The sequence below is a fragment of the Pseudopipra pipra genome, chromosome 1, assembly GCF_036250125.1.
Source record: "Pseudopipra pipra isolate bDixPip1 chromosome 1, bDixPip1.hap1, whole genome shotgun sequence".
NCBI classification, from domain to species: Eukaryota; Metazoa; Chordata; class Aves; order Passeriformes; family Pipridae; genus Pseudopipra; species Pseudopipra pipra.
Genome location: NC_087549.1, coordinates 89,222,685 through 89,236,079, shown reverse-complemented (window position 1 = coordinate 89,236,079; position 13,395 = coordinate 89,222,685). Strand labels below are relative to the sequence as shown.

General features: G+C 39.2%; 1 protein-coding gene across 1 annotated transcript in view; it reads left to right on the top strand.

Moving 5' to 3' along the window:
- The window catches only part of ELOVL2 (ELOVL fatty acid elongase 2), a 49,642-nt gene that overhangs the window by 22,391 nt on the left and 13,856 nt on the right, over window positions 1-13,395 (top strand). Inside the window, exons 2-3 of the mRNA XM_064664305.1 lie at window positions 1,588-1,651; window positions 6,896-7,083. Of these exons, the coding sequence (XP_064520375.1) occupies window positions 1,588-1,651; window positions 6,896-7,083 (252 nt within the window). The remainder of the gene's footprint in view (window positions 1-1,587; window positions 1,652-6,895; window positions 7,084-13,395) is intronic.

Below are 13,395 nucleotides of genomic sequence, written 5' to 3'. Positions count from 1 at the left end.
GAACCTGGAAACTGAGTCACCTCCTGTAACAGAAGCCATCGTTAGGCTGCTAAGGAAATTGTTTGAAATTCAGAAAATGCCTTTCCCTAGGGGCAGTATCCAGGACACTTTCCTAAAGGCTAAAGTAGTGTCCTCGGTGCTGCAAAGTATGAGAAATCTTTTTGTATCATGAGTCATTGGTTTCATGCTCTTCCTTTTGAGCAAGTCCTTTATTTTTTTGTTCTAAAAAATAATATATACTTATAGTTTTGGGGGTTTTGCTGGGTTTTACTTTAAGATAAGATAAATGGAGCAGCGTCTTGCAGAGACAGATGTTTACAGCCTAGGATGCTGCAAAACCTTTTGGTGCCACATATTCACATAAAATCTGTCCACTTTGAACAACCCAAGGATCAAAACGTAAGAGTGGAAGAAACAGAAGGAAGGGGCTTGGAAGTGCCAGGAACTTGTCTTTGTTCAGACCACAACCCAGTCCTTGCAAAGGAATGCAGAGACCAGGGATGGACCTTCCAGGGTGCAAATATGGTTCTTCATGGGCAAATCTGCTAATGGTGTCTGCAGTCCAGGTTGTTGTGGAGATACCTGGCATTCAAAAGCACCCACAGCCCATTGCCCTGCAGAAATGCTCACTTTGTGTCTCTCTCCTCATCTTGGCTGCATTTGCTCAGTGCTGAAATTAATTCATTGAGCACAGTAGGGCACTGTTGGGAGGAAGAGAGGAAGAACCTGGCTGACCTCAGGTTGTGGCAAAGAGTTGTTCAGGCAACAGCATGCAGGAAGCCACTGCTCAGCACTGGAGTCTGGAAAGAAATGTTTTGTAGAGGTCACAAATCCAACTGAGGGAAGGTCTGTGTTGGTCATGGCTTAGCTCCCAACTCAGTCACAAAGAGACACAAATTTGCTAAAACTGTCAGCTTAGCAGCTTCATTGACTTAGACCTCAAAACACAATACCTCTGTAATGTAACCCTGCCCTTCCTGCCACCCTACATGGGCTGAACTTCATTGCTGGAGCTCTAGGTTCTTCTGTAGACTTTTTTTTTAGGAACTTGGGGACGGACTTAGATAAATCTCAGTTGGCTCACCTCAAAAATTTCCTTCTTTAAGCGTAAAGCATCGAGATACTCAGTTGATGTGCTGTCACTAGGCTGGTTGCAACCAGGCAGTTTTGTGAAGCATACCAAAGGAATGGCCAGCTCCTCTCTGCAAAACAAAACAATTCAGTTGAGGAAACATAACAAAACACAGAAGCATCTTTATTAGGGTGAAAACTACATCCACCACAGATGGCTTTACTGTGATACTTGCTGTTTTTCATTTGCAAAACCTTAATTTGTCTTCTTAAAGAGTTCTGGTTTGGGCAGTTTCCAGTAACAAGGCTTCTACCGTTATCTAGACCACAATCTGCCCTAAATTAATTTTTAAGAAGGTTTGTTATTTTTTTCAGTATACATGATGTTGAGTAATTTGGAAATACTTGTGCATTACATATTTTTTACTAGTTTATTGGAGATTTTTTCTTAAATGTATTCTCTATGTGAGCTATGAGATAATGTCTTTGTCACATATTCTTTTCCATATTTTTTAGGAGACCCTGAAAGCTTTTGACCGGGAAGTAAATGCGTTTGTGGACTATATGTTTGGACCTCGAGGTAAGCTGCTCCACTTCCATTTCCAATTTAGAAAATAACACCTTTACAGATTACCACTCAAAAAAATTCTAATTAATCTTCTATCATTGAAAATGTAAACCAGGCAGAATCACAGTATTTGCAGGAACACACCATTGTGGTAGGAAATCTATCAATGCACTACAATTATAAAAAGCAAATAGATTTTTATTTGGAGTATTTGACATAATATTATCTGTAATATAATTTAAAACCAATCATAGATTATACTGAAGCTGAAGAAGAAATGACACACAATTTTTAAAAATTTTTTTAAGCTTAAAGAAAAGTCACTAGATTTGGGATTCCTTTGTTTCTGAGAATATCAAAGGAATTCAATTTTACATCCTAATGTGGAATAAAAACCTGAAAGACTGGATCTTTTGGAAAGTGGAAAATCTGTTTTGGGACCGATTCTTATTCATAATCCAGTTTGTTCGGTCCAGCTACTTATTAAATTGCCTTCAGGATCACATCCAAAATTTCAATAAACCAGTAGACTGGATAGAAGAACAGATGCATTTGTCAACTTCCCCTTATTGCTTTCTGGCATAGTTTGGACAAGAATAACCTAAATAACTGTAGCTTGGAGGTTCCTCGTGCTTTGTTAGGACTGAAACAAGTAATGGCAAGAAACACCCAAACCTGAAATAGGACTGCAGATGAGGATGGAGCATCAAAGTCAGGGCTAAGAGAGCCGAGCAAATAAAGGGAAGGGGTGAGGCAGGAGCTTAGACAACACAGTCTTCAGAGAAGGTCCCTGCAAGGCCACCTTGCTGTTGATAGGGCTGGATTTAAACATTCTACTTCAGGAATTGGCTTGCAAACTTTTTCCCATGGTTAAATCTGGAACAGCTGCTCATGTGGATGGACATATTGTTATGGATTCCTGATTTGTTGAAGTAATGTCCTCCATGTCCCAGAAATAATTCTTGCTTAATTAGAAGGAAAAGGGAAAGATATTGTGTTCGTAAAACCAAGAAATTCTCATTTTTCATAGCTGGCTGGATGGCCACAAAATCTTTTTCGTCCTCTCTTCAGTAGATATGAAGTTTAAAAGAAAGATTTCCAGTGAAGAAACACTGAAGAGCTTGGGAACAGCAGCAGAAGTGGTTAAAACAGAATAGGTTTAATTAATGGCTTATACAATAGTACATCTTAATATTAACAAAGAAATGTAATCAGAAGAATAAAAGTACTACTTTTTTTGTTGTTGGTGGTGGTTTTTTGTTTTGTTTTGTTTTGTGAATTTTTTTTGTTTGGTTGGGTTTTTTTGTTTTTGTTTGTTCGTTTGTTTGTGGTTTTTGGTTTTGTTTTTGTTTTTGCTTTTTCCCCAAATGGCCATGATATTCTCTTTCATTCCTCTTTTCTTATTGGTCCAGACAAATTGTCTGAAGGAATGAACTGTAGTTAATCCAATTCAGAATAGCACACAGATCCCTTTGGGCTTTTAGAAAGCCCTTCAATTAAACAAGTATTATTTGTATTGCTTGCCAAGTACATCACCATCCTTCTCCAGACAACAGTGCTGGAGATAGCATTTGTTTGTCCATGCCCATGCCTCTTCACTCTGATCTTTCATTTAACTGGTGGTAAAATGACACAGCATCATACATTTTGTGAATAACATAGCTCCCTCCAGTGTGTTCATACACATAAATAATTCATATAAATAATTCACATAAATAATTCACAATAAACTGTAAACAGTTTTCAATTGAATGACTTCACAGATGAATATCTAATGAATTTGGGAGCTTCCCCAAACATCTAAACCCACAAACCATTCCCCTTCTTTCTATCCACCAATTTTCCTCTACAATATCCAATTCGTATAGCAGCAAGGTGACTTAAAAGGATAGATTTTATATACATAGTCATATTTTGTACCTTCATTCACTGGTATCAGCTGGGTTTTGCATGCAGATTTACCTCAATGTTTGCTTTTGAAGTAGCAGATGAAGTCCTTTGGGTCAGGGAATAGAAGCCATATAGATGCCCACCAGTTGCATCTCTAAATTTGTTCTTTGATATTGTTCGTAGGCTCAAGGCAAATCGAGAATGAGTGAAATAGCTTGATTGTTCTGTAAGGGGTCATTTTTCCAGAGTCACCTTCATCTGCAGAGTATTGTTTGGTATTATGAAAATTAAGGAGTACTGAATTGCAGGAGGTAAATCTAGTTAACTGGTTCCTTGTGAAAGAAACAGAGGTAATCAAGAAGAGATATATTTTATTAAAGTTATGATAAAGTAATAAGCACTTCCCCTCAATAGAGTATGATCTGTAGCAAGGCACTGGTGCAAAACCATCTACTCTGCACCTAAAAAGGTCTGAATCTACTCAGACACCAACTGGCCAACTTGAATCAAACAGAAACTTGAATCAAAATGTTTCTAAACCTCATTGATAAAAGCCTGATACCTTTAAAGAGCCTGGGAGGCCTGCCACTCATTTCAAAGGAGCCAAGATTTCACCCCAAGGGTTTGGCACATCATGGCCAGTGACTGTGAATGAGCCTATTCACAGAGTGATCAGAGCTTGTGGGCACCTGCTCCTTCCCGTACTGTAGTCCAGTGCTTTCCCACTGTGGCTTTATTCACTGCTTTGGTCTCAATCTCAGATGCTGTACAAGTTCAATATTGTAAAAATAATCCTTTCTGCTATTGACAGCATACTTTTACAGTACTTGAACACAGAGATTTATTTAACTGTCAGTTAACAGAAATACTTTTCATCTCTCCTTCTTCTGATAACTTCTTTTGAAATACATTCCCTTTCCTCCCGCTTCCTGACATATAAAATCCTCCCTCCTCTTGTCATTCAGGGATAAGCGGAAGTGGAAACAGAACAGTCACATTCCTTGGCTGCTGTTTATAAACCACTCTCTTCCAGTAACTGTCTTACACTTCAAGGTATTGAGGTCATGGTGGACAATGATCAGGAAGGCTACATGTTTTAACAGTTTCTCTTGAATCTGAAATAGTACAGAACTTAAAAATACTTAACATGGTGACCTGAACAAGCACACTAGTTGTGCTTTTGTATGGATCAGCCCCCATGCTTGTGGCCACTCAGAGCAATATGGAACTTTCTGAGATCATCCTGTGGCAGAATTTAATTCTGTTTAGTTTAGTTTGTATTCTGAACTCTTCCAAGTACTTTTCCTCTTTGAGCAAACATGCAGTTCCGCCATCTACTAATGCCAGTTGGCATTTTTGCATATAACTTTTATGCACCAAGTGTTGCAATCCTTGGATGGGAGACCTTTCCTTAGATAGCAGTCTTGCTGACGACTGCTTTCTACATCTTCATTTAGGATACCAATTAAATAAATGAAATCCTTATGGTCCTAAAACATATACTCCTAAAACATCAACACGTACATGCACAACCTTTACCTGTCCTATGACTCAATACTGTTAAGAGCCAACTTGGGAGTAGAATCACCTCAAAAACATTCATTCCACAGTTTCAGACATGGCTTGTGAGCTTTAAGAGGGTATTGGAAGGGTTTTATTATCACACTGAGGTGATCCTAATAAGAACTGAGATCCAAAGACAGAAAAGAGGTGTTGTAGATTGGTAATGCACGGCAAAGCAAGGCTACCCTATAAGGATGGATTTTGTGCTTTGTAGTAGGCAGTTGTGCTGTTGTGACTACCCACACCTCTCTACTCCTAGAGGTTTTTGGGAGTCCAAAATGGGGAGTCAAACCCAGGAGAACATTGGACTTCCATGGTAGTGTGGGCCTGGTTGAAAGTCTTTCCAGTGAAAGAGCTAACATCCCTCGTGGAATCCAAATTCAACAGATGAATGTTACAGCCACTGCCATGGAAGCAAGGGGAGAAGTGGAGGAAGAGTGTAATGAAAAAGAAAGCTGATGTTCATAGCCTGGTTCATAAGTAGGTTACTCTAACACATTTAAAATTTCACTTTACATATACCTGTATGCATATACTCCTAAGGAAAGAATAGTTAGAAAGAACACAGTACAGCAAAATTGTAATCAATTGTTAAATGCTTGGGCACATTTGCTTTGTGTGTCATCCATTGACCAGTCCTTCCCAAATTCAACAGAGGCAGAAAAACAGTAAAATATTTTTTTCATGCACTGTGAATACCCTTTCTTTTACAATTTTTAACATAATCTTGGTTCTTTGTAAAATAAACTAAGTAATTTAAAACATTTTCTAAGAGCAAAAACATCTTCCTAAAAGCAAAAAGAACTACTTTCTGTGTGACCTGCACAATAGCTCCTCACTGACTTCTTTCTTCACTTACTTCTCACTGACTTCTTTCTTCACTTACTTCAGAAGTCGTGACAGATTTAAATTTTCTGAAAACTAGCCATGATGCCCCCTTGTTCTTTTCACAGATAAATGGCTGAATATTGTTGCTGTGGGAAATTAAGTCTAGATTTTGCTCCATCATGGGGGAAAAAAAAAGAAAAGAAAGCACACTCCTTTTGCTCTTGACATACAGTTGCTCATATGACAACAAAGTTGTGCCTCCAGATTGGCATCTAGGATTAGGCTTTGCTCATATACACTGAACTATCTGATTACTGCCAATGGGATTACTTGTGTGAATAAGGCAAGCAGGATTTGACCTTAATATTTCATTTTAGGACCAGGCAAGTAGGACAGAAACTGTGAGAAAGCAAGCCCTTGCCCAGACAAAGATCTTTGATAACCATCAAAGTACATGTTTGCCACTTGCTTTTCGTATTTAATGTTTTGGAAGCGTCCTCCCCATGTATAAATATTTTCTAGCAAATGTTATATACCTTCCTACCTCCATGGTAAGTACAGAATTAAAATAACATATGACCTGGCAATATTACATGCATATTTTGTATTTAACACTATCTGCAAATTTTCCATTGAGCAGATTAAGATAGGATTTAAATAAATACTAAGTTAAAACATTAGATTAAATTTTTAAGCCTATAAGAATGGAGTTTTTTCCATTTTCTCTTTACTATTAAAATGAGGTGATTTAAATGACCTTAAATTATTAGGAAATTCCACGCAGTTTTCAGCCCACATTCTCTGAAATCACATGCAATTTTGGTGAGGTGAAGTGAATGAATAGCTCTTGTGAGCAAAGCATGGCAGATTACCTCTCACGCTTTTAAGCAGAATTTTGCATGATGTATTCTGACTTACTTTAGCAATACTTTACCACAGCCTTCTTAATTGCCTGCTCTGTGTGATTTTTTTTAGATACCAGAGTTAGAGGATGGTTCCTTTTGGACTCTTACCTTCCCACATTTTTCCTTACTGGAGCATATCTACTCTGCATATGGCTGGGCAAAATGTTCATGAAGAACAGGCCTCCTTTCTCTCTCAGGGCTCACCTCATTGTGTATAACCTTGGGATCACACTGCTCTCCTTCTACATGCTCATAGAGGTAAGTGTTCTTCCAGGCAGTGAGGATGAGAAAGGTGAGCAATACACAGTTTTTAGAAGAAATATCTTAGTGACAGGTAGTTTTGCTAGGAAAGTTAAAATCAGCAGCAAAATAAACTTTAAGATCAAAAAAAGGCCCTCAGCAATTGGACAGTGAGCTGTACAGTACGTTCTCATCTTAGATCTTGGCATGTTTTGATCATCCTTCCTGAGCTAAAGTCCACACCCGGGACAGCTGGCTGCTACCAGGACCGCATCTACAAGCATAAATTTGAACCTGCAACAGGCACTCAGTTCAAACATGCCTACACCTCGTTTTTCAGCACCCATGAAAATGCCCATGGATTGTGTTTCATTCATATGACTGTCTATGGAATGGTTTTGCCATGTACAAATGCTCATGCTTAAATATGTACAGATTTATATATGAGAGCAAATACTGATTTATTTATGGTATTGACAATTCAATGTTATTTTTCTGCTCTCGTGACTAAGAAGCTTCCCTCATATAGTCAGACAGTCAGAGACAGATTTTAAAAACTTACCACTTTAGTGAAAAGCAAGTGCTGTGGGGCTTGGAGGCTGAATATGGTCATATAGATTATTTTCCAAGTACTTTTCAGGAAGGAACATGCTCACACAAACCAGGATCCATTCAGAACCAAAAGAGAGGTTTGAATGCATCTGATGATTTTGCAACAACAGAGGACTCAAACGGTGCTCCTCAGCAGACGAGTGTTTTCACCTCTCCAGTGGGGAGCAGAAGCCAAAAGTCACTGTTTGGATATTATCTGGGAGCAGCCCATTCTCAGCCTTTTAATAACTGAGATACTTCTAATATTAGGGTGATAACATACATTACCTGTGGCCCTTAAAAACAAACACTAGAAGACAAAACCCACAGAACATTTTCTGACTTGGCTTAAGAAGTAACCCCAGGCATGCGAAGCCCTGGCTGAAGGATGTGCTTGATTCCATGGTGTGACCTGCAGAGGTATGAGCTGACACTGCTGCGTTGCCTGCACAGCCTCATGGCATTTCTCGCTCCCTGGGCTCTCGGCCACAACAGCAGTTTCCACGAGAAATACGAGGATTAACTTGTTCTGTCAGTAGGACAAGAAACTTTTCAGAGGCCAAACAGGACCCCCAAAGATTTCAAGTTTTAAATTAATTTGAACTAAACACCAAGTTATTGGCCTGGTCAAAAGGCTAAGCAGCAGTTTAGATTTGTGCCCTTGTGCGAAGGACTGATTGTGCTACACAGAGCTTCATCCTGGTTGGAGCTCCAGCTGGCTTCAGAGGCTGCTGCAGTGTCTGAGAGTGCAGGATAAGGTTTAGAGCAAAGAAGAAACAACTACAATTGCTGGAAGGTTTGATGACTCCATAATGATTGTCCTCTAGAATTTAAATTAGTACTTTGATGTTTAAATCCCCATTTTGCTTGAAGGTATACAGATAACTGGCTGCAGTAGCAGGACTCAGTAAAAAGGATTAACTGAATAGAAAACAATACTGCTGCTCCCTTCCCCTTGCAGTCCGATTTGGCCTGCCACAAGTAAATAAATGAAAAAACAAAGAAAGTTTTAGCAGGTCTCACTTGTATGAATGAAGCAAACTTGGTTTCAGCCACCTTCACATCCTTTTAGGAACTGTATTTAATCAGCTTCCATTCTGCTGCCTCACTGATCTGTCCTTCCTGAGGCTAACTTTTCTGCAGACAGTCACTGAGTTGTGTTAGTCCTCAAATTAGTCCCTTGATACCTTGATTCTGAGTCTGGAGGTTGCCGATTTATACCTCCCAGATTGCAGCTGGGCATGGCTGGCAGTGCTAACTTGTAGCTCCACATTCTGCATTTTTTGGGAACTCAGGGAACATGATGACTGATCAACACTGCCAGCTGTTTTACTGCAGATTTCCCTCTTAGCTCTGGCCTGACAGTAAGGCTGGTTTTACACTGTACAAAACACACTTCCATAATAGTGGCTCTGTATTTTTCATAGTCTAATTGCCTGGCTCCTATCACAGCTTCTCCTGTAAAGGAGCAGAAAGGAAGTTAAGACTTGCAGACCTGCCTGAGGTAGCTTGCACGTCTCTACTGAAGAAAAACAGGCAAATGGGAGAGCAGAAATCATCTTCAGTACAGAATAAATTCATGGTGACTCAGTATTTCAAAACGTCTAATTTCCAAAGCTTCTCTTTGCCCCTTATTCTCTCTGTCTGTTGGGGACATTAAGCTCTTTAAGGCAAGAGTTACCTATATTTAGCACATTCTGCACGGTGGTTTCTTATGTAAACCAGTTGATCCCTCCAGAGAGTATGATTCAGGATTAATTCTTAGTTAGACACATCTATAATAGTTGTTTTATTCCTCCATCGTCCCACTGCATCTAAACCCCTCTGGTCTCTGTACCACAGATAATCACAAAATAATAAGCTCTACAATAGAGATAAAAACAAAAAAAACCCAAAAACAAAACCAAAAGAAAATCACCACCCCAAAAAAACCAATAAACAAACAAAAACCACCCAGTAATGAGTATTGTTGTTCTTATCTCTTCTTTGTTTTGTTTATAAGGTGCCACACACCATTTCTTGCAAGAGCACCAGAATGTGGTGGTTGCTTCCTAGGCATTAAAAAGAAAAAAATATCTTATTCAAAGGAAAGGGTGTATCTCCAAATGCAGACTATCCCATATGAGGAATTTAACAAGAAACATCGTAAACCTGCTGATGGGAGTACTTGTGCTTCATTTTTTCATCTCCTCACTCTCATCTCCTGACTAGTTTAGCTGTCCCTTAATGACAGTTGATTTGTACAGCCTCAAGGCAGGAAAACAAAGGCTATGGCAAAAATTCATAACAAAAGGGCTGTTTTTAAATCTCCAAGGGCAGATTCCTCTTTTGAGCCAGAACTCCATGCACTGCACCATAGGCATGAACTATCTGGGAGCTGATTTTAGCTCTATGAGCTTTGAGGTCAACCAATCCGCAAAGTACTTGGAGGAACGGCTCCAGGACAACTCTAAGATGTGCCATTAGCATAAGGTCAGATACCCCTACTATCCCCCAAGGACAAGGTCTAAAGATAAACAGCTCTGCCCAGCTGCCCCCATCCTACTGAGACGTCTCAAAATTTTTGTGTCAAAAAGGAGTTAGGTGCCTCTGAAGGCCCACCAGAACGGAAGTTTATTAGACCTTAATCTAGACTTTTTAGTTTGGCAAACAGATTTCATCGAAGTTGTCAAATGCACTTACCTTTCCCAATTAAATATGACGCAGAAGTGGGCACTTGGTTTTGGAGCACTTTTTTTTCAAGTACCTGAAGCTTAGACACAAGTACTGTGCTTAAAGTAGGCTGCAGGTGCGCTGATGGGGAGGCAGAAGACAATTCCTTCCATCCTTGCTGCTACCAAAGAAACCTGCTTCAGAAGTGTGTTATTGGTTGTGTATTTCTCTGTACCATTAAGCGTTCATAGCCTCAGATAACTCTACCAATCCAACAATTTCTAGCAACATGGCCAAAAATCTGCATAAGGAAGAACAGCCACCACCTTTTTATTTTTATAAAAATCAAAACTTTCAACAATTTTACTGACGTAACATGTGCCATTTCTCTACACAAATCTCTGCCTAAGATCCTGAAAGTACCAACTATGAGCAGAAAATCAGCTTATTGTGAAAACCAGTCATGTCTGTGAATATTTTAAAATTATTTTATGTGCTCACAAACCACACTTCAGGCATTCTGTCTGAGGCACCAGAGGCCACAGGATAAAACTGTCACAAGTCCAATGATAAATTAAAACTGCAAACACAGGAGACCAATGCTGATCTCTGAATTCTGAAATTACTCAGGTGAGGATACTCTCTCTCATTAGTAGGAAAAGACATAATCTCTGCCAAGGTCTTAGGCTGCTTTCCCCAGCAGTAAGTATCACTTCTGCCCTATTTAAATTAAATCTCAGCTGGTCATCAAGGTCTCACCCAAGTCCTTTTGTTGATCAGGCACTGAGAAAACCAGGACACTGGCACCATTTGGGTCAGATTAAAAAAAGAGATCTAGAGATATGTGTCATTAGCATAGTGGTGGCGTGATGTCTCAAGCTGCCTGTATCCCCAGATAGCTTCTCAGACTTATTACAAATCCACAGGATTTGTAAGCAAGCAACCACATCCATGTGAGAAAGGCAGGACTTGCATGTGAGGGCCCCTTGATTCAAAGCAAAGGGAAAAGAGCAGTACTCACAAGTATTGCCAGCCCAGTACGTTAACCTTTCTAGAGAAACCAGAAGAAGTCTTTTACCTTACAGGATTAAATAAAATAAAAAGCAGTAAATCAACTTCACTTTACCTTTTTCTAGGAGCTGAAAATTCATCCCACAGTAAGTCCAAATTCTGAATTATAGTCACAACTTGCAGATTTATAAGTGACAAGGTGGTGTGAAGATTCCCAAGAATACCAGAATTGCCTTCTGTGTATCCTCTGATAGCAGTTATAGGTCAAAAGCACAGTGCTGGTACGACCAGGTCCATCAGCCATCATTTTTAACCCTACACACTGCAACTGAGACTACATCTCACAGACTACTAGTAAACCAAATATAATGCCCGAATTTGGCATAATGGAATAAAACAAAAGGAACAAACCAAAAAATAGAAGGAGCACTTAGACTCTGTTTTATTCCATCATTACAATGGCTGACATCAGAAACATTTGCTTCCTAGCTGTGCAAGTGTTGAAAAGATAGAGCTTGTGTAGCAGAAGTTCTAAGAAAAGCTTTAACAGTGCAGATGATGAGGGAAGGTAAAAAAGATACAGATCTTAGCCAATTTCAACTGTCCTGGAATTTTACTATAGAAATCCAATTTCAAGATAATCTTGCTTTTGGTGGTTTTTTTTGTTTGTGGTTTTTTTTTTTTTTAATTTTTATTTAAGATTGTGATAAATTATTGTTTTCTCTCTTCATTAATTGTTCAGAAGTTAACAAATGTAAATTAATTACAGAAGTAGGGAATGATTCTAGATCTATAAGGATTGGTGCTTAAGGTGAAGGCTTCCTTGGAAGTATTTCTTTAATTAGTGCAGAAAGACTGTCTTAACCTTAGGGGAGCAAGAGAAAAAGAACAAAGTGAGAAACCAGAAGAGATCAGGTGCACTTCTCTATCATCTGAACAAGGGACAAGTGAGAAAAGAAAAACCTAGACAGCAAAAGGTCACCAAGCAGTGAAATGTAAGGACAAGAGCAAACAGCTCTTTTGAGCAAGTACGAACTCTGAGCGAATAAATTACCAGGTGTTCCTCTATCTTAATTGAATAATTTGTTTGGAGAGCTGAGGAGCTGACTTTGCTGTCCTTGCCTGCAGTTATTCCAGTTGGACGTGCTGTCCTCACTTCTCAGTTTTCATCCTCTGTGTTCTCCATGTCTTTCATACTGACCTTTCTGAGCTCTGCATTTAGGTATAACATTTAACCTCATCATCAAAAAAGGCAGTGCCCTGGATCTCACATGCACATTCAAATAGAATTCAGTAGAACTTTACTGGAAATCAAGAGTAAAACTTCTTATGTTGAGGTTTTTCACAATTACAAATCTTCTGATACCGTCACTGGTACCACAAAGTAACATACAGGAGCTACTCAGAACAGATATAATAGGGTATTTCCTATTCAGTGCCTGTTTTTGTTTGGCACAACACTGCCACTAAGTTATTACAGTTGGGGAAACCAAGGCACTGACCAAGTTGCAAGGCTGGGACCAGGCTTCTGGAATTACCTAGTCCTGGGCTGAACAATCTAGCCCAAGCTGATTCCCAATAGTGTTTATAGTCTTGCCAGTTTAACTCTGAGATCTTCCAGGCACAAGAGCAGCAATTTGGAAACTCAGGCTGTCCTGCACCTTAGCTATCCATCTAAAATCTGGGATTATACCGTAATTCTTGGAGTCTTGTCTAAAAATAGGCAACCTCTACAGAGAGATATTGTCCAGCAAATATTATTCACAGATGATTTTACAATTTAGTGTCCTAGCCAAAATAAACTTCCTTAAAGCTTTCTAGGTATTGTTTAAGACTGATTTAATGGCAAATTGAGGGCGATTAATGGTTCCTTTCTCTGTTCATTGAGTTATCATGTAAAAGTGTGATGGCCTCAGTAGCATTGCAGTGTGCTTCACTCCAGCCTCTTGGGGATAGCAAGACAATTCAGATGTTGCATGCTTGTGGAAGTGAGTCATGTTACAGGAGAAGAGATGATTTCTCCCTTTAAAAACTAGAAAAGGAAAATCATGTGAGATTATTAGCATCTCCTCTCTG